The sequence below is a fragment of the Limulus polyphemus genome, unplaced genomic scaffold (genome assembly GCF_000517525.1).
Source record: "Limulus polyphemus unplaced genomic scaffold, Limulus_polyphemus-2.1.2 Scaffold1931, whole genome shotgun sequence".
Classification (NCBI taxonomy): domain Eukaryota; kingdom Metazoa; phylum Arthropoda; class Merostomata; order Xiphosura; family Limulidae; genus Limulus; species Limulus polyphemus.
This window is the reverse complement of record NW_013667541.1, coordinates 45,718-67,742: the sequence shown is the minus strand read 5'-3', so window position 1 is coordinate 67,742 and position 22,025 is coordinate 45,718. Positions and strand designations below refer to the sequence as shown.

General features: G+C 30.3%; 1 protein-coding gene across 8 annotated transcripts in view; it reads right to left on the bottom strand.

The window, feature by feature from the left end:
- LOC106465402 (ubiquitin-associated protein 2-like) overlaps positions 1-22,025 on the bottom strand; it is a 68,273-nt gene that overhangs the window by 41,493 nt on the left and 4,755 nt on the right. For 7 of the 8 annotated variants that reach the window (XM_013925626.2, XM_022393293.1, XM_022393294.1 and 4 more), the window contains exons 2-9: positions 15,878-16,049; positions 14,955-15,041; positions 12,145-12,255; positions 7,430-7,643; positions 6,802-6,882; positions 5,426-5,587; positions 4,922-4,980; positions 2,337-2,428 (exon numbers count right to left, since the gene is read on the bottom strand). In XM_013925626.2, coding sequence (XP_013781080.1) covers positions 2,337-2,428; positions 4,922-4,980; positions 5,426-5,587; positions 6,802-6,882; positions 7,430-7,643; positions 12,145-12,255; positions 14,955-15,041; positions 15,878-16,012 — 941 coding nt within the window. In that variant the 5' untranslated portion in view covers positions 16,013-16,049. Of the gene's footprint in view, positions 1-2,336; positions 2,429-4,921; positions 4,981-5,425; positions 5,588-6,801; positions 6,883-7,429; positions 7,644-12,144; positions 12,256-14,954; positions 15,042-15,877; positions 16,050-18,579; positions 18,612-22,025 lie in introns of those variants that run through there. The other variant, XM_022393292.1, reaches the window with a different exon arrangement.

Genomic DNA, 22,025 nt, shown 5'->3' with positions numbered 1-22,025 from the left:
AACGTTTATTGAAGAAAAAAATAATCGTTTTTAAGAACTCTAGTTTCTCAGTACTACATTTGAAAATTACACCAACAAAGATATAATCAAACCCTCACGTGTAGTCCTAGTGAAAGTCGTGTTCTTGTTGTGAGGAGAGTACTTTTATATAAAATTGTTATATTATAAAGAAATGGTTGTTACATATACCATAGTTATTTTACTAATTGTCTGAATCTTGAATACTCAAAGTGTGAAATTTTTTATGGATTGTGGTGCCATTCAATAGATGGCGCCACATTGAATTTATTATTTCGGTCACATACATATATACACGCTACGTCCATTATAATAAGATGGCCCTTCAATACTACTATTTATGATATCATAGCATATGGTCTGAAAAATTAACTAACGCTATAGCCAACGTTTAAATATAATTGTGTTGGGCATATTATAAACTATTTATGCTAAAAGTAGCGCAAATAAAGTATTTTTGTGTAGTATGTCGTGGTTTGACTACCCAGAATTCCAGTAGGGGTAAACAAAGGAATCTAATGGGAACCTTGAGACTCAGGAACGAACCACAGTTCTTTTTGTTTTTTAGTTTATATAGATGTTCTTTTCCTTCCTGAAAATGACCTCATTTTAACATATCTACGTTTGAAAGCTACAGAAGACCAGTTTCTTAATGTTGGATATAAAGCTTGTTTAGTGTAAGAGTTATTATTTAGTAATCGAATATTTAATGATTACTTAGATTACAAAGTACGGATGCACAGGTAGTAAAATTTGGCCGAATACCGGGTCCAGGTACCCGGTCACTAAGCTTCCGCCGCGGCCGTTTGTCAGTCGGAACCAAGTTCTCCCCTTGCCCTAGAAACAAAAACAAAGTAGACATTTAACATTGAAAGTTGAAAGTAAAACTTGAATGTTCTGTTGGTGATTATTCGGTTAAATGTACCTAGCCCAAACTTCTCAAACCCTAACCCCTATTGTTCTCAAAGCCCCCACCTTCCCCAGAAATCCACTTCTCAAGTCATGCCTGTTATTAACCCCTATTGTTCTCTGAATCCCCGACTTTCAGTGGGCGGTCAGTTTTTGTTGCTCGGAACATGTGTGTTTTTTTTTAACTAAACAAATTATTGACTGTAACTTTCAGTACTGTGTTAGTTGTCACAAAAATTAAGCCTTAGATTCCTATCTTTGACTTTCAGCTGGAGCTTAGTATTACCGGGTGGCCCAATACCCGGCCGGGTCCGATTATATGGCCAGGTACACATGCATCCCTAGTCACAGTTAATTTCACAGCTGAATACACACTATTTATTTACCTTATGTGTATTTTTTTACCTGAAATTGTCATAAATGCAACACTCACATTTTATCACATGCAAGTTTTACAACTGTTTAAATGCATAGGACATTATGAGCACATGAAAAACTGGGGAAAAAAAAAAAAAAAGCCTGAATAAAACCCCATTACATGATACTGTATCACAACCTATGCACACGTGACCTGTGTACACACACAAAAATAAATAAACCTGTGCATGAAACCATAACACTGTTAATATGAATAACAATAAGCAAGTGGTTTTTGCTGTGACATACTAATATCAATAGATTAACCAATTAAAAGTCAATGTGTTTTATTGTTGGTTGAATAATTTTGTTAGCCTGCTGTAGCTTCTATTCATGTCATTACTAAGAGAATAAAACAATCAAAATCCTGGCAAACCAAATATCCCATATTATAACTGAAGATAAATTGATAAAAATAAGTATAGAGAGAAATACATGTTGATATTCTACTGCTTTATCATACTATCAAAATGTAAGCTTCTAGAGTACTTTCTGCCATTATGTGATGCTCACTATCTTAAATACTGTCACAAAATTTATGGGCCGCATCCATGACTAATACAATGACTGCTGGGTTATGCAACAAGACACAGTAATACATAGAATTATTAATAAAATAATGTCCTAAAACGTTTATCAAAACAATAAAAAGAGTACTGTTCACTTGAGCTTCGAATCCAGAAAATTGCCTGATTATACTCAATTAGGTGTTGGGTTGGAAAAACTTAGAAGGACATTTTACATGTGTGAAACAGATAGTATTATATGTATTTAATTAACATGATTAAACATGAACAGTTAATGAACAAGTAGTGTTTAATTAATAATTTATCTATCTGTGGAAAGATTCAAATTTCAACCTGATTAATGAATGATGTACATATATTTTTTAAAAACATCCTGGACACCAGACACTTAAGAATGAGTAGACTGTTTTACCCAACAGGATTAAGTAACATAAAATACTTGTAGGACACGGGAAAATAACAGACCTATGTGTCAGGTGAGACGTTGCATCATCTACAGGTACTCCTGGCAAGAGATGACTACTAGAACTCGGAGTGAAGACTTTAGTTTCTGTCAACTAAATTAAAAAATAAAGTCTCGCTGATTGTTATAAATTGAAGTATCGAAACTTAATTACAGAGAACATCTATGTACATTCTTTTATTAAATGAATAAACATATTTAGAAATTTACTGATGTGATCCAATCCATCTAATCAATATTACGGCTCAAAAATAAGCAAGAGCATCCTGATAATGAAGAACAAGCAAGGATTTAACATGTTTTGACATGGCAGGGTGAAAGTGCATGCAAATTTTCTTTTTTTAACAGATTTACATTCGAAATTTAATTTAAAAACCTTAATATACATGACTGAAAAATTGGTATCAAAATATAAACAGCTTCACAGAACAGTATCCTAAATTCATATTTTGTAAATTTTACGTCCTAATATAGGAATGCATGGTGTTTAAACCTAGGATTATATGAACACTGTTTAACTCTTTCGGCACAGGTTCGGTCCCTGGGACCGACCTCGTAACCATTTTGTGCTTGTTGTAGTTTTCATGCTAAAACTTTTAAATTTGTAAACGTATGTTAACGAAATTTGGCAGATTATCAGTAAACATTACAATGCTTTTACATGCAAAATATCAATTTTTTTTATTGTCTTAAAGTTTGTAAAGCAATGTTTTTCACATGCCTTTTTTTTATATTTTGCATATTGCCTATCCAACATACAAAGTACTTTTCATTTTATGTATGAGAAAATTTTCAAATTTCACATTCAAAATCTTTATAATATACATATAGTTATCAAAAGTTTCTCAAGGAAAAACTATATTTTATCTGTTATTTTCAGTATCAAAGCTCCGTATGGGTTGGGTAGATTTGACCGATCTCGTAACCACCATAAAAAAATTAGGAAATATAAATTATGCCTCTTTCATTCTAGAATGACAATAAATGCTAACAGGAAAACATAAATGTTTAAACTAAATAGCTTAGATCTCATAATATTATACATTTATATATATATTTATTATTTTTATTATATTGACCTTTCACCCATGCCTAGCTAACAATACAGAAGTTACAATGATGCGGCTCACATGCCATATGTTACCATATCAAATAACATAAAGGTGACCTTTGGTTTGTACAAAGTAACTTGCCTTGGCTGTGTTTTAGTCGACTAGTATTTTGTAAAATACGCACATTTCAATTATTATACATTATATATGTATATAGATCATTGCTATTTTGAAATAAGTTCTTAAACGTATTTTTCCTAAAACACAGAACAGTAAATAAAGAAGTAAAGCAAACAATTATCTCTTCTAGTTACGACCTTTGTACTCGGTTGTTGCTTGACGTAGGTTGCTAAGCCTTTAAAAATTTTGCACATGAAGGATATGAAACATTTTTTTAGGTTTTATATGTAATTAAGCTGTATTTCAGTCTTAAAAAACATGAAATTCTGAGCAGACTAAGGACACAACCTACCTCCTTGACATTCTGAGCTTCCAATTGGTTATTCGTGTCACATATAGAAGTGTATATAAGAGAGCATTTCCAAAAATGTAATGAGGTGGGTGGGGTTTCACATTGTCAATATCGGTAATTTGAGTTCCTACTTCATACAAAACTATAGACTTAGTATTTTGACATCACAAACATTTAATATGAACCAGTGCTGCATTCAGCATACCATGTAACACACAAAAATCAATGTTTAACTGTGTTTTTTTAATACGTACTTTTAAAATAAGAAATTGAGTAAGGTATAATACTAAAATTTGAATTATAATCTACAGTTTGATACCAAACTTATTGACATAAATTCATGAAACAGTGGTTCAATAAAATTTTGAATGCGAGTCAACAAACGCAATAACATGGCTTTTCACCCATAACCCGTCTGGAAATGGTTAAACACATTTTTTAAACTACTTATGCATCAAATTATTTTGGGCCCATGACTCTGGTGGTTACAATGTCCCTAATAACAGATGAGTCACACAAAATAATTTAAACAAACATATCATCAATGCTGCAATAAGATTAGCTGCACAGACTTAAATGATAGCTAGAACAAACACATAAATGTTCATTCACACACACAGGGAATTCTAGCCATCCAATAGATGGATATTTTAAAGAACGTACTTGTATTGCTAACTTTGATAACAAAGAAGCCACCGCAGGACATTACATCACTCTCACATGGCATAATTGATAAGATGCCATACAATATCAAAATTTATAGAGAAATATGATAACTTCTATCGATAGCTACAAAACTATTGTTATTCCATGTAAGGTTTATTTTACTTATCTACTTTTAAAATCCTTCAAATTCACCCCTATATTACTGGGAATCAAAGGGGTCTTGAAAGCTTTCAGGAAATTAACAAAAAAAAGAAAATTTTATACAATTTTTCTGTGTAATTTGTAAATTTTTACAAATAGTCTATTAGTTTAACTTATTTTTAAAAACAAGCTCATTCCTTAAGAGTGTATAAGATGGTTAGGTTAAAAAATGAAATACATCAGGGCAGCAACTTACACTTTCTGTCCAATCTTCTTCACTCCAATCTTCTACAGCAGCAATATCTGACCAGTTACCTGAAAATTGGGTTGAATTAATTAGAAATAAATCTATGGATGATTTTTCAGATCCATATTCTTACTTTAAAATATTTTAACAGAAAATTTTAATACAGTTGGTCAAGTAACAAAAAAAAGGAGTGTAGAATTTGTATAAATATAGATGACAATAACATAAATACATTTTATGTTTGAACTAACTAAAATCACAGATAATTCAGTTACATTACACAATTAAATTTTTTTTATCCTAGATATCATGGGATAACAATAACGTTTTAGAAACACACTCTGTAATATATTACTCATTACATATCCTTCAGATAACACCAGTGATAGTTGAAAAACTACAATGTTTTACCAAGTAAAGCTTAGGTTTCGTGTTAAACTTTTTGAAATTTCACATTTATTTTATTCTGCCTGATTTCATTTAAATATTACCCATACATTTCCACAAACATACCAACAGACATAGTAGCATCTCCTCCACCTCCCATTTCTGCTTGCTCGGCTGTGCTGTTTGTCCATGTATCAATGGACTGAGGAAAAGTATCACCAAATCCTCCACCCATCTTCTGATTCTGAAATGTTCGACTCCTGTTTCCACCTCTGCTTCTTCCTCGCCCTAAAGAATTAAGAAAATATTTTAGGACTCCAGTCATAAAAACTAAATTCTCTCTATTAAAAAGTTCATAACAATAAAACTATCCGAAATATTACATACAGCAAAAAATAAAAAAAGCTTACTTGACAAAAGTATATGAAATACATAACTTTGATGATCATTAGAGGTCACCAGATACATTAAGCTAATTATTGTTTGTACGATCAAAATACAAATTCAATAGAATGATTTATGAGAATAAATTAACTATTGGTGAAGATACGCAACAGAGATGTACACTTTTGGCAGGAAATTTGGTATCTACAGGTTTTAAGGTTGCTTATTTCACAAATTTAGGGATACAAATTGTCACACAATAGATTCTACTTAAAAACTATGGGCAGATCTTGTGTGGATTGAATGTGTATTGAATAAAGGCACAAACAAGTGAAAATCATCAACAGTTTTTCTCATCAAAAGCAGGATGCTCTAGTTATGATTACTCTTCTAGTGGTCTCTTAACCAAATCTTTCCACTTTTACTGAAAAACAGGACGAGTTTCAAACATTAAAACTCGTTCTTACCGGTTGCTACTTGCATGAGCATCAATTGTACTTGTCACTCCAGCTGAGATTGTCACACATTTTAAACAGTGTTATTCTTTATGTGATTTTTATTTTATCTCATAGAAGGAAGACACAAGTGCACTTGCTCATTACTTCATCAACTGTGTCATTTGACTCATTTTTGCACCATGGCAACAACTTTGTTTTGTAATATTTTGTAAACATCAAGTTCATTTTTTAAAAGATATGAATTAAACCAAGAAAACTAGGTGTTTTGGAAAACATCCAGGTAATGATGGCCAGTACTAAAGTAGTTATTTAAATTTGAAATATCAAATCATATTCAATTCAAATTTGCATGACCCTCAATTTTAACCAGAAAGCATTGCTCTGAAAACTTGCTTCTCTAACTTTTGAAATCAGCATATCTTAAAACCTTCATACAGCAATTTTATGGATCCTGCCAGAAGTGATCATCTGCTATCGTTTTTATCACATATCCACTCCATTAAATCCATCATGTACTATGAAACTGTCACTCTGTTGTTTTTTTAAGATTTCTAGAACAGTAATAAAATGTTCTATAAATATAATGAGTAATTTCTTAGTTCCAAGAATTAATCTAAAGAGATTAACAAAATGTTCAACTCCTTCTGAAATATAACTTACTTCCACCTCGTGGTCTGCGGTTAGGTTCTGATGTTCTTTCTTCAAGATTACGTTCATTCTTCTCATTTTCTCTATTGCGCCCTTGAAAGATAGAAAAAAAGTCAGATTACTACAAGTAACAAAAAAGACAGATATTTGAAAGGATTTTAACTGTTGTTAAAACATTAAAAGTATACAAGGCTACTGAAGTGCTGACTGCTGGTTTTAAATTCTAATTTCATTTTGTACCAGGCTAAGTTATACTACATTATAAGTAGTTCTATGATTTACAATACAAAAAAGAGGAAAATAAATATAGCAACAGTATAACTATTTATTTGTTTTTAAAAACATCTCGGCAGATACAATTTTCAAACTAAACAACATACAAGACCTATTTCAGCTCATATAAAAATGTTTACTTTTCACCATTTAAGGATAACAATAAACATTAAAAATTGATAATAAATAAGAAAATAAAAATGTTTACTTTTCACCATTTAAGGATAACAATAAACTTTAAAAATTGATAATAAATAAGAAAATAAAAATTCAACTAATATAATGTATTTTTCTCCACTCTTATTATATCACAGAATACTGATGTTTTAACATCAATGATCTTCTGTATATAAAAATGTAAACTCACAGTTTCTCCCCCCACCCATTCTATTTAGGCGAGGAGGGCCCCTATTTCGAAATCCATCCCGCTCTCTAGGTTCCCGGTCTCTACTTCTTTCACCCTTGTTTCTGTTTTCTTTGTTGTTTGTTGGGCTAGTGTTATTTGTTACAGAAGTTTCTGCTGGTTTCTGGGCTGCAACTTGGCGGTGCTTTTTCTTTTTGCCAGTTGTTTCCCATTTACTCTGTAAGAGCAGTAAAACATTTAAACATTTTTCCACATGACAAACAGTTTAAATACATTTGGAATTATGAAAAGCATTTCTGAATTTATTTCATATTTTTCATTTCACTGGAGATTGATGATTTCACTACAGTTTATGTCAAAGTAGAAAAAATAAGAGATAAAATATTGTTTTAAAGAAACAATAGGGAATTCTCATTAACTACGGCACTTGAAATTCTTTTAGGCAGGATTAGAGTAAATTAATATATGAAACCTTTTTTCCATTTTATTAGCTATATTTTTGTGCGCCAGCAATATCAAGCGTGGGGTGCACATATACCCAATTCAGTTTTATTGCTCATCGGGATCTCTACAAGCCTACCCTCAAACTGAAATTCTTTTAGGTAGGATTAGAGTAAATTAATCTACAAGACCTTGGGCACAGTCAAATATATCAATCAAAAAAGTTTGACATCCTGAGTCCAAAACTGTAATTAAATCTCAAATCAGTAAAGAGATGATGGAGGTACAAGCTAAAACTGAAAAACTCAAGAGCCATTCTACGAGCAGTGGCTAAACAAAAGTTTGATATTCACCAAAATGTTTGTAGAGATTATGTTTGCAAATGAAGTATTAAAACTGTATGATAAAAAGAAGCATTTTTATACTTAGTATGAAAATTACCTTTCACTCAAACCGACCCAGTAAAGGCTTTGTAACTATACACACAACTTTAGTAAAATTACTTTATAAAAAAAAAACAGAGTTTTTGTACACAAGAGACTTGTAATTGCACCAAATTTCATGAAAGTACACTTAGCATGTAAGCTTTTATGGCTATGTGGTGGTTACAAGGCTGATCGAAGTGACTGAGCCCATATGCATAAGGTTAATACTTAACACATGATTTAAGTATTTGACCAGTAGTGACTGATTTGAGGATATACAATTTCAAATAGCAGAATTCGGTACTTTATCTGGTAAGGAATCAACCGAACATTAAACACACCTCTCCACCTGACACTAAAAAAAGGAAGTAACTGTTATTTTACTTTTCTTTATAATATTAATATAATAATTACCAAAATGATCACAAAAATAAAATTTAATTAAAGTCAACAAGTTCACAATTCATAGTTCGAACACTAACTTCTGTTCACTTAAGAGCACCAATTTGTTGTGACAGGTCCCAGAAAACAAACTTTATACTTCCAAGAACAACTTTCTACAACAATGTGGAAAAAATAAGCCATGATATAATGAACAAATTAACTCAGTTTTCTCCTCTCTGTACTGCCTATGTCAATTGAATGACATCTTTACGATCAATGTAAATATAGCATAGTGTTTACTATTAACTCTCTCAACACAGGCTCGATCAATTTGACTGACAACTTGACCTCTTTGTACTTGTTTAGTTTTTATAGTGTGATATTACCAACTTTTAACATAGTTTGAATATCTTCACAAAATTTGGAAGATTTCAGTAAACATTACAAGTCTTTCACATACAAAAAAATCACATTTTTAGTGAAGTATTTTTAATAAACTAAAAAAAAAAGAGATTTGTCCGTGAATATGTCGAGTAGTTTTTTCCTTAGTCCCAGTACAAAGTGATTTTCATGTTAATATTAAAAAATACTTTTCTTTATCTCAAAAATCTCAAATTTCATTTGCATAATCTCTAAAACGTCTTAAGTACATTTCAAATGTTTGTTTTCAGTAAAACTTTATATTCTATCTACTATTTTCTCTACCCTAACTATATACAACGTTGGTCAATTTGACCAACCTTATAACCACCAAAAACAAATCGAAATAAACCTATTTTACTATTTTTTCTTTCTAGAATGACTTCAAATTGTAACATGAAACTACATTCATTTATCCTAAGTATATTTAAATCCGTAACTGTATAGATCTATTTATACTTAAATTTTATTGCCCTTTGCACCGTGTCTGACTACTATTGATTCCATTATAAGTTGTAAATAACTCAGGGAACATGGAGCTCATGTTATGCTATTGAATTACACCATCCACGAACTACTCGCGTGCATACTTTGTGAAACATTTTTATTATATTATTTATCATTTTACTTAATTTAACCGTAACTAACCTAAAGAGATCCATACTTTTACATTGTAGTTACTTTCATAACAATAAATAATGAATAAGCATGAAAAACAAGAAATGTCAACTGTCAATTACACTTAACCTTACTTTTTTTTTAATACTAACGGTAGTAATGCACTGAATAATTTTTATTTAATTACATAATGCGCCAAAGAACATAGATTAATACCATGCAAAAAAGTAATCATTTTCCTCTAACAATCACAATTTTTCTGGCATGCTAACTATGCGACAAAAGCCGTTACAAATTCATCCAAGCTAGTCATACGTAATATAGTGTATTTTGACAAATGAAAAGTGACTTTCTATTGGTTATACACAATATAAAATTAAACATAAGAAAGAACTATTAACAAATCCTGCAAAAGAGAATGTTACAAGTGGGTGTGGCAAGAGGGGTGTGATTTTTTATGATGCTCTGTAACCAAACAAAATTGAAGGCTATAAAAATTATGGTTTGTCTGAGCAATGATGATTTTATAGTGAGTAATTTACGTTAAATTTCGTACTTATTGGAGGAGTGGTGAATAAAATATAGAAGAGGGGATGCCTAGAGAAAATATGTCACACCAGGGGAAATTCAGGATTTTTTTTAAATATTGCCTTATAAAATTAAGAACTTAAAACTTGTATAATATTAAAATATGGATTATTAGCTATGATTTTATGCTATACTAATTTGTATAACATAAACTAAAAGTAGTTTAATAAAATTTTGAATGTAAGACACTAAAACCTCATGACATGTGCAATAAATGATACTCAGGCAGGGAGGGTTAATACTGGCAATTATATGATGCCATTCAAATTGTGATTGGAACATTGCAGCATTGTTATCATGAATTTAATCAGGTCTTGAAGTCAAGAATACAGTATCATAATAGCCTGACACTTTAAAACGTAGAGCAACAGTTGTTTCTTCAATACTTCTGTATAACTGATCTTAACAGTATAGATTATGAAAAAGAAAATAAAAAGAATAAAATTTCTAATAAAGACAGTATAGCAAATCTTAACAAAACATTCTTTAAAAAAGCCATCTTAATTTCCCACTATTTTAACCCTTTCCAGCCCAAATGTTCCGAGTATCATTTGGTGAAAATGTTAAACATCAATTTTAAAAAATTATTTCCTCCAAAATAAAAATTTTCTTTTGATGCAAGTTTTATCAACATTAGTTTTGGATGAAATAAAAAAAAACAAAAAAAAACTAACCCTAAGGTAATAACTTTGAATTTTCCTGCATGTTTGTTTATTTTACTGAAGAAATTGTCTTGGCAGTTCATTCTTTGTGTACAGTAACTTTAATTTTGTAACTGTAGTCTGAGGTCAAGCCAACAATAAACAACAGAATGGTATTTTGCTGTTGGTCAAAGATAACTGGCGTTAGATCATTTTGAACATGTTAGCTATGTTATTATATGTAGGCCGTAAATAAGTTTTATGTATAAATTAAAGTGAGATAAATACTATCTGTTTATATTAGTCTGAATTCTTTAGACGATTTTTCTTTGGTACCATTTCTTTCAATATAGCAGCTTTCCATGCAACCCCATTAGGCCTTACGTGTTATGTGTATCTCAACTAGCTAACAATTCAGTTGCAACACAACACATGCATAATAGCATGGTAAATGGTATGGTAAAGGCGTGGCAATACAGTGATACAAGTATCGTATCATGAAGTCGAAATACAATTGTATCGACACATCGTCCGATATGATATGACTTATCTATCTTCATGAAATTTGGCTAGTTTTTCAGTAAACATTACAAGTCTTTTGTACAGAAAAAATTAGAATTTATAATAAAGAATTTTTGCTAAAAATTAACGATTCAATAAAGGAAGATGAGCATTGAGTACTATATGTTGTCTTCATTTCTTTTATCAAAAATATTACATGGAAAGTAACAAATTAACAATAACAAAATAGATAGACAGATATTAACCTGAGAATTTGAAAAAGCACTGTAAAGTGTGAAGTACACAAATAACATAGATAATAAATTACAGACAAGACTCAAACTCTGTAGCAAACATTTGGTAAAACATTTTTATCTAGATATGTATTGTATCGCGACATCAATATCTAGATAAGTATCGTATTGAGTACTATGATAAGATATACAATAGCTATGTTACATAACAGTTTTATTGTATTATAAATCATAAGTTGTTCAAAAAAATTAAATTTATGTTTCAAAAAGTGTCACAGATATCTGTTGCATATTTAAAATATCTATGTTCCAGACTTGATGTCATTTACAAATTATTAATTCATGTTTATATAAAACATAACCTTGGCAATATACTGTACCCTAGCATTGAATGATTTCTTCCCTTGATTTTACACCCAAAGTAACAATACACTTTAACAATATACCTCACTTTGGTCTCCTTCCAAAAGTAATGCAACTGCTTTGTCTGGATCATTGTCACAGTCATGTAGGGCTATAACAGCATCGTCTTTTGATTTCTTTGTTATCTCCATCACCTGATAGGAATCGTATAAAACTTTATAGCAAAAAAAGGGACTGAACTTTTACAAAAACTTATTATTTTTTGATAACATAAATAGTTATAAACAATAAAAAGATGTTGATATCACTAATCTTTTAGAAGTTTGTACTTCAAAATTTATGAGACATGAATCTTGTCAGAAGAAAAAAGTTTACTTTTAATATCGAAGGAAGTTATATAGTGTAAACTAAGAAGATATAAAAATATTATTTATTAATACTTAATTCTAGTTTATCTAAATTGTTGAATGCTCATATTGAAAAATATTTCTCAGTTTCCTTTACCATTCACCATTAAAAAAATTGTTATGGGTTGAAAAATATAAATATTAATAGTTAGTAATATTTGCCATCAGTCTGAAATTGTAATTTATATTAGTTTTGTCAAATCAAATATTTCCTATTCAATGTTTTTCACACAAAAAACCTGCTAAAAAATTTATTTACATACTCTGGCATTTCATAAAATAAAATAATGTTTCTAATATATGTGATAATTTAAAGAATATTGCATATACAGAATCCTGATTATCACAAAAATAGATACAAGTGAACACAACATGAAAAAACCAAACCAACATACACAACTATATATGAATTACAGATAACTTTTACTGGCTAATACTACATAGCATGAACCTATTATATCAAGTACTTTATTACCCTCATGTGTCTTGCCTTTTTACAAGTTTAGATTTAAACTTATTTTATGCTTCATTAACGTATGTGTTCATATATACACGAGTTAGTGGGTATATATACGTAATATGCAATGAATGCAAAAGATGGGAGGGAATGCAAGTTATCACTTGTACTGTATTGTGGAAAATGGAGGTCTACTGTGAGATCTGCAGTCATTTAACACTCTTGACTACAGGCTCAGTCGAATCGCCCGTGTTTGTGACCCAAAACTAACTTTTATAATTTCCATACTATAAATTCTAATATGTTCTGTATATCTTCACAAAAGTTTGCAAGATTTCACTAGGCATTAAGTCTTCTGTTGACAAAGAATTAGAATTTTTAATGAAATATTTTCACCAAAAACTTCTTTGTGAATATATGAAATCAATGTATTGACTGCTCCAAGTGCAAAGTGATTTTTATGTTAAGATTAAAAATACTTTTCTTCATCTGAAAATTGTCAAATTTAATTTACGTAATCTCTAAAACCAAACCTCCTAAATAAATTTCAAACGGCTTTTTTTCGGTAAAACTTTATTTATTATGTGATTTTCTCTATCCTAATTCTATATGAGATTAGTCAATTCGACTGACCTCATAACCATAGAAAAATACGAAATAAATCTAAATTACCTTTTTTTCTTTCTAGAATGACTTCAAACTGTAACATGAAACTAGATTTTATCCTAAATAGCTTTAAACTTGTAACAGTATATATCTGTTTATACTTTTTTTGTTTTACTGCCCTTTGAACTGTGTAAATCACTTTGCAAATTTGTATCTCACGTTACTCTATCAAATTACGTAAGGCACAGGCTACTCGTTTGCAAGCATACCTTGTGATAATTTTTTATCTTACCTAATTTCACCTTATCTAACATAAAAAAAATTAATTTTTTAAATTTTAATTACTTTTATAATAATAAATAAAGAATATACATTAAAAACACGAAACATATTACTTACATGGATCACCTTTTTTTTTGGTGTCAACTGTCTGTGAAACTTAACCCTAAATTTTTTATCCTAATGGTACTACTATACTAAATATTTTATTTAATTAAATAATGCAGCTAAGTACACAAAATAATAATACGTAAAAAGCAAACAATATCTGATAACTATTAAAATTTTTCTGGTTTTGTAACTATTAGATAAGAGCTGTTAAAAATTCAGCTAAGCTCATCGATGTATTTCCCTCAGGAATAAATTTTGAACTGGAAGCGAAATAGACAATTCTCTGTACAGAAAATAATGTAATATAATATGTAACTGACAGATTAAAACTTTGGCTAGCTATCTATTGGTTATAAATATAGTGACAGAGAAAACTATTGGCAACTTGTGAAAAAGACGATGTGATAGGTGGGCATGGCAAGAAGGATCTGATTTTCTATTTTATGGCTATGTAACTAAATAAGCTTGAAGCCTACAAGTAGTATGCTTTGCCTGAGTGATAATAATATTATAATGAGTAATTTACATTAAATTCTGTATTTCTTGGAGGGGTGGTAAATAAATTAGGGAAGAGAGGATATCTAGAGAGCAAATGTCACAATTCTCATACCAAGGTGAGACTGAGGATTTTTCAAAAATATTTATTTACAAAATTAAGAACTTAAACCTTATATAATATTAATATTTAATTTATTAACTAAGTTTATATGCCAAGTTTATTCATATACCATGATAACAAAGTAGTTTAATTAAATTTTTAATGTAACTTTAAAAATTCATGACATGCACACTTCCCCTTCCCATAGTGAGAAGGTTAATAATGTTACTTTAAAACTGTCCTTCTCAAAAGGCAGTTTTGTTTATTCCCTAAAATCAAAATAACACTTACACAACATACATTTAACTTTAGCAGAGATAGACAATCTTTCAAAAAGGTGCTGACCTATTTGTGCATTTAATCCTTAAACATAAAACTTTTACAAAATTTCAAGTACAGACAGAAGTTACTTTAGAACATATAAAAAAGGATAACCTGTTCCACTTTCAGAAGTAAATCTGGATCCTCATTTTTGTTAGCATCATTTATGATCTGAGCAATCCTAATCTGTTCAGCTGTAGGCTATAAAAGACAAGATAGGAAAATATTTAGAAACATGCACAACACAACATTTATATTGTCTCTCTTACAAAACTACGACAAACTTACTTTAACTTATTTCAAATCTAAAATTCAACAAAGAATTTGTAGCATCCCAGTTTACGAGTACAATAATAATAATAATATGACAATGTCGAACTGTATCTTGAATATCACCTACGACAGAAACAAAACCATGGAATTATAGACCTTTATAGAAAAATGTTTTAGCATACACAAATTATATTTCATACACTTATAAAAAGTACATAACATGGAAACGTGCTTATAGCCGAGTGAACTCCAGTAACAAGGTTATACCACAGTGAAATACGTGTTGTTTTTGCTACTCAGAAATGTCAAGAGCTATATGTCATATTCAAAAGCTTTTTAAAGACTTATTTTTGTCAACCTTAAAAATTAAGGTTTCTCAGAATTGTACCACCCATTCTACTTAATTGCGTTTTTACTTTGCACTTTTCGATTCTATTCTTCAGTATTTTCCATGCTGTCTTTTTGGCTGGTTGGACTGCCCCACTTTTGTGTCTGCTGTCTCATAATGAAGCAGATTACAAGAATTCCAAGTTGTTTAATTCCAGTTTCTTTAATGGAAACAAATAAAAAAAAATGACTATTGAATTTATAGGCTGTTAACAGATTATTAAAATGTCTATACGATACTATTAACCTATTCTTCACATTTCTGTTATACTTAATTTGTTCTACATATGCCCTCCAATAAAGGCATTATTCTGAAACTGGGGGGGAAAGCATGCATCACCCGCTTTTTTTCTTAGAACTTATAAATTCATAATCACCTGAATTTTAGGATTAAGCCCATCTGGTGCTTTAGATCCTTCTGTAGCAGGTTTTCCATTTTGAGATTGTGGGGTTTGGGGTTTGTTGCCTCTGTCTTTAGTAGCCCTTCCCTTTGGTGGGCCTGCTGAACTCATTATACACAGTATATACAAAGCAGGGTATATACAAAATCTGAAAACAACATAAAAAAAAGGCATCTTTAACTCTCAGAGATAAAAAAAACAAATATCACATATCTTTACATGCTCGGTAAGGCATATAGCACAACACTTTATACACCAAAAGTGTTTCAATTAACAAATTACCATTTAAATAAACACTACTCCCATGATGATTTGTTTCTAAATAACAATATTTTGAATACCACAAAAGAAAGTATTAACATATAAACTTTAACTACAGTTCAATATTTTATGGCATTGCTCTGGGCTGCAACCTCTAATTTAATTTACATTTGCTAATTTTCAAGTAGCACTGGTGATTCATTACTTTCAATTTTGGTTCAATTTGTGAAGATGACTTATCAACACCAAGGGTATGCAGTTTGCAAGTGATGTATTATATAATAAAGAAGGTTTAGTTTTTTGTGTCAAACCCATGGTACCTAATTTTGAGCTGCCGACCACAGGAAAGTAAGTGGCAGGCAGCACCATTGCCAACTCTTCAGCTACTTTTTATCAACAAATAGCAGGATTGATTATCACATTATTACAACCCGCCCCACAATCAAACGATAAAGCATGTTCAGTACCAGGTTTTGATCAAGCAATCCCAAAATTCACAGAAAACTTTATAAGAAATTAATATATTGACAAGTATGAAAACAATCTTATTTAGAATCCAGAAAATCACATGCTATTGTGTTTAGGGCACTGAGAATATTTACATGACTTACAGATTATTTTTAATATTCCTTTTTAATATTACAATGTAAAAACTCGGATCAGTTTTCTATATAAAAAGATGTTAAGATCAAGTTATACCCATAACTATTAAGATTTGGAAGGGCAGCTTGTCCTATCTTTTTAGCTTAGGTTACAATAACTTATTTTTACTATTGTAACAGAAATTTAGTTGTATTTAGGAAGTATGAAAATCTTCATTTGTAACTCCAGTCTATGTCCAACTGACATCATATAGCAGCATATATTTTTGAATAATAGTAGCCATTTCCTTTTTAGTTTATTATGACTTGCATTCATCAATACTTTTCATATGTACACATTTTCAGAGATTACGAGTTTGGACAACAGAGATCGTTTTGTAACTTTGCTAAATTGCTTTTGATCTAGGTACCTTTTCTCTGGATTATTTCTCTTTGGTGCTACACACACACTTTCTCCTGGAAAAGATAGCTACAGAAGGGTACAGCTGATGACACTATTAAGGTTTGGACAGTAATATTGACCATTCATAAGTTGTGTGTTGTATCAATGATATAACCTCTCTCTCAATCATGAACACAACCAAAAATAAGTTAAAATAATAGCACTGAGTAAACAGTGAATATGAGTTAAACAACTCTCATTACTTCTGTTTATTACCTTTTCTTTGCACTTTGAATTATTTAACCTGGTCCAACATGTCAAATTTGCACAAGTTTACAGAAACATTGGATTAGCTATATTCAGTATATTATTAAACATTCACCGAATAAGAAAAATTATCACTTTTATTGAATACACTTAAAGTTATGAATGTAGTTAGGACTAATTAAATACATTTTCATCAGTTTTCTAAGTAACATGTGTGAGAGTTAAAACCATCATTCACTCTCCAGTTTTGTCCGTTACATATAAATAATTTATAAATGTAATACCAGATCAGTCTTTGTACTTAAAAAGTTCATAAAAGTGGTTTTCTACTTAGAATTTGGCTTTGAATTAAAACGGTAAACAAATTAAGTGACTTCTAAGGAATAAAATTTTTTTCAAGGTTGTTATTGTTTTAAATCTATATGTAATTGGTTGCTTATTAAAAAAAACTGAGAACACTTCAATATCTGAATAGTTTTAAAATTCCATCATTTGACTTGGCTGCTTAGAGTCTGTTTGAGGACCACCTGAATTGTTTTCATTTCAGTGGACCATAATGGGATCTATACAGTAGAATCATTGCTGTAGTGAAATACATTATGCATATATTTAACAAATAAAAAAACAATCTCAACCTGCCTAACAAACTTTTGATATTGGAAGAGAGGACAACAAACATTTCTATGTGTAGCATTGATAAGCATATTCAATCTGCAGCACTTAAATCAAAAATATAAACTTCTATTTCAGTATTTGATTTGCTTCACAGCAATATTATATGTGGTCAATAAAGCAAATAGAACATTGTCTTTATCTTTTGATTGTAAACCAAATTTTTACAGTACCTCAAAGAAATTTTTCTGTTAAATGCAAACCTGTAGCTAGTGCCCACTCCAGAAATATTCAAATTTTAATGTTTCACAAATTTCACACTTGCCTTGGCTGTGTTTTAGTCGACTAGTATTTTGTAAAATACAGACACATTTCAATTATTATACATTATATATGTATATAGATTATTGCTATATTGAAATAAGTTCTTAAACTTATTTATTACTACATCAATACCATAGAATTCCACTATAATCTATCAAGCTAAGAAACTAAGATGTATTTCGGTCAAAAAAAAAAAAAGTAATTTAGAGCAGACTAAAGACACAACCTACCTCACTGAAATCTTGGTTCGAAAGAAAGAAAGGCTGACAAAATCATTAGGGGGACATTCTGAACTTCCGATTGGTTATTCATATGTAGAAGTAAGTGTATATATAAGGAAGCCTTTCCAAAAATCGAAAGAAGTACTTCTGTGGTCGATTTATTATGTGAGCAAAATCTTAGCAAATAGAAAAGACCTTATTTTATATTCTAGCTTGTCAGTATCGTAATTTGAGTTTCTAATTCATATGAAATTATGGACTTAGTATTTTGACTTCACAAACATCTAATTTGAACCAGTGTTGCATTCAACATACCATGTGACACACAATAATCGATGTTTTTTAACATTTACTTTCAAAATAACAAACTGAGTAATGTATAGTTCTAAAATTTGAATTATAATCTATAGTCTGATACCAAACTTATTGACATAAATTAATGAAATAGTAGTTCAATAAAATTTTGAATGTGAGTCAACAAACAAGATGACATAACCTTTCACCTGTGACCCATCTCGAAAGGGTTAATGTAAGAAGTACAACATGTATATATATTTACTATCTAGAGATGGTATCATCTCAGTAGCTCCAAGCATGGGTGTGGTAGTATTAAATTCACTTACGCTACAAGTAAAAGAACAGCTATAGTACAAAGTTTAGATGAAATACCTATGAATTAGGTATATTATTAAAACTTCCTAGAATATCTGAGATGTACATTTACCACAAATACTAATTTCAGCACTTTTAAAAGTGCCAAGCCAACCAGATGCCTCACCTACAATCATCTAATAAACAGTCTGTCCCAGTATATTATGATCATTTAAGGCTTATATAGGTGAATTGTATATAATACATACATTTGTACTTATTTTACATACAATCAGCAAAAGTCTTACAGCAAGTGTAACCATTTCTAGACCACTAATATTCTAACAATAAATAGTAATAGTAGTATAACCAGCACCGATAGGTATTTGGCTTAAAAATAAACATCATTTTCAAAATAACCTAAAGCTAGAAATTTAAGAAGCAAATTCCTTTCCATATATTCTAGTATTAATAACAAAACACTTATTTATACCTAATTTTCATACACGGATGCAATGCCATGAGAGAAAGTATTCCAAAATTTTGGGGAACAGACCTTTAAGTAGACATCATGAAAACTTCATTATTTACCATACTTAATGACCAGCAATATGAAAGATAAACACTGACCAAATGAGTGAGTGGTTTCACATGAAAATCCTCTACAGGCTCTAATTTTATCAGAGCAAAAAAAAAGCACCACAATTGATCATTTTATGCCTAAAAAGTAAAAAATTGCCTTGCCCTGTCTGCACATAGGGCATTATCGGTGGTACCATTCAACAATGAAGACTGCTTTTATTCATAATTAGTAGGTATACAGAAATTATGATAATCTAATGGCCTGATATCCATTACTAATATATTTATTTTGGTTAAATTAGGTAGATCTTCTAATTTATTTAAAATCTACAAACAAAAGCAATAACAGAAGTCCTTAAAAATTAATGTCATTTAGAAAAACTCTGACTTGTCTTTCATGATGACATACACTATAATGCTTACAATGCATCCTGGATGCTCATATTTCTATATATAATAGTACATTTAAAATATATTCCAATTACAAATATTAACATTTCATGTTTCAAAAAAGTCTTTGTTATTAAAAAACACTTCAAAACTAAGTTATTAAGGCTTTGCTGTATCACAATTTGATATTATTATACCATCCTTAACATAATAGACAGAAAAGAAAGTGATCATCTGATCTGGTTTTTCAAAGCTGTTTCTGCATACTCATCCTTGAGAAAAACTAAAAACTTAAACCCACCCTTTATTTTTCAGGAAATTATCTAGTTGCTTTAAGTGCTGGCTTCCACTACTATTGATGATAAATCATTCCAATACAGGAAGTACATGTACATCTAGTACACCCTTTTTTTCTAAATGTTTTGGGCTCAAGTATGAAGTGCATACCATCCAAGTGAACAGTTTTATTCTAGTATTTTTAGGTGAAATTTTCAGTCCAAATTTTGCCTCAACACATCTTAATTGTTTGTCGCTGTTGGATCAGTGGAGGTAAAAAAAAAAAAGGACCACAATGCAGGGGAATAAACAAAAGTCAGAACTCCTGACATTTATCTTTTAGGCTTTAAGTCATACATGTAGAACAGGTTCATTTTGTCATCCATATGAAATGCATGGTTTAAATGATGATATTTGCTAATAATGATCAGTTGTAATAAAATCATGGAAAACTTTTATTTTCGGAAGCTTAAAATGATTTTACTATCCTACGCTTTATATACAGGGCATTGTTTAAAAACATATACATACACAAATTACAGGTGACGATACAAGTTCAACCTTTGTTTGTTCATTAAGTAATACGGTTAATTAGTTGACAATGGTATTTACACACACGTACAGTTACTAATCAGAATAATAATACACCACTTGCTACACAAAAGCATAATACATAATAATACATGGGCATATTGATTTTTACTAGTATGTGAGGCCAAAAAATATACTACACACCATACACAAGTATTTATGGTATGATGCATTAAAAAAAAAGTAGGACTAAGTTCAGACACAAACTTTTACACGATTCATAAGTTAATATTTACATAACCTAATGATTGATTGTTTTTAATTATGCACAAAGCTACACAAGGGCTATCTGTGCTCTGCCCACCACGGTTATCGAAACCCGGATTCTAGCATTGTAAGTCCGCAGACATACCGCTGTGTCACTGGGGGGCAAACCTAATGAATGGCTCAAAATTTATTCTAGCACACTGGTTAGTGTTACAGCTGTACTGGAAAACTTAGAAAAGGAACTACAAAAGAACTGCTGGTTAACCTTTCTTAACACTAATGAATATCAGCGTGGGTGAAATACAAAGAGGATTAATTTTTACAATTTTACACATCATTTTAGTCACGGATTTTTCTACTTCACTTGGAAAAGTAGAATAAAAACAGAGAATATTTAAGTATAGTACAAAACTGTAAACTGACAAGTTTTGGTTAACAGTGCAGAAAAAAAAAGTAACAAACATCATTTGTGTCTGGCTGGCATTACAGGCCCAAAAATCAATATTTTAAGAATAAGAATTAGTGCAATCATACTAATTGGCTGTTTGTTTTTATGTGGCTGCCATAAGTTTTATTCTCAGAATCTGGATTATAGAATCACAATACTACTTTTTAGCATTAGTATTTATTGCACACAACAGTTTCTAAGGGTAAGAATTACAGTAGAGAAGGGCTTACTGGTTGTTTGTTATTGTATAATTGCTGTAAATCTTATTCTCAGATCTAGCATAACGTAATGTTTTGGGACATTATGTGACTTATTGGTCCATTTCGGCTGTTCCATCCTCTAAACTAATTTAAAATAAATTCTAAAAAAA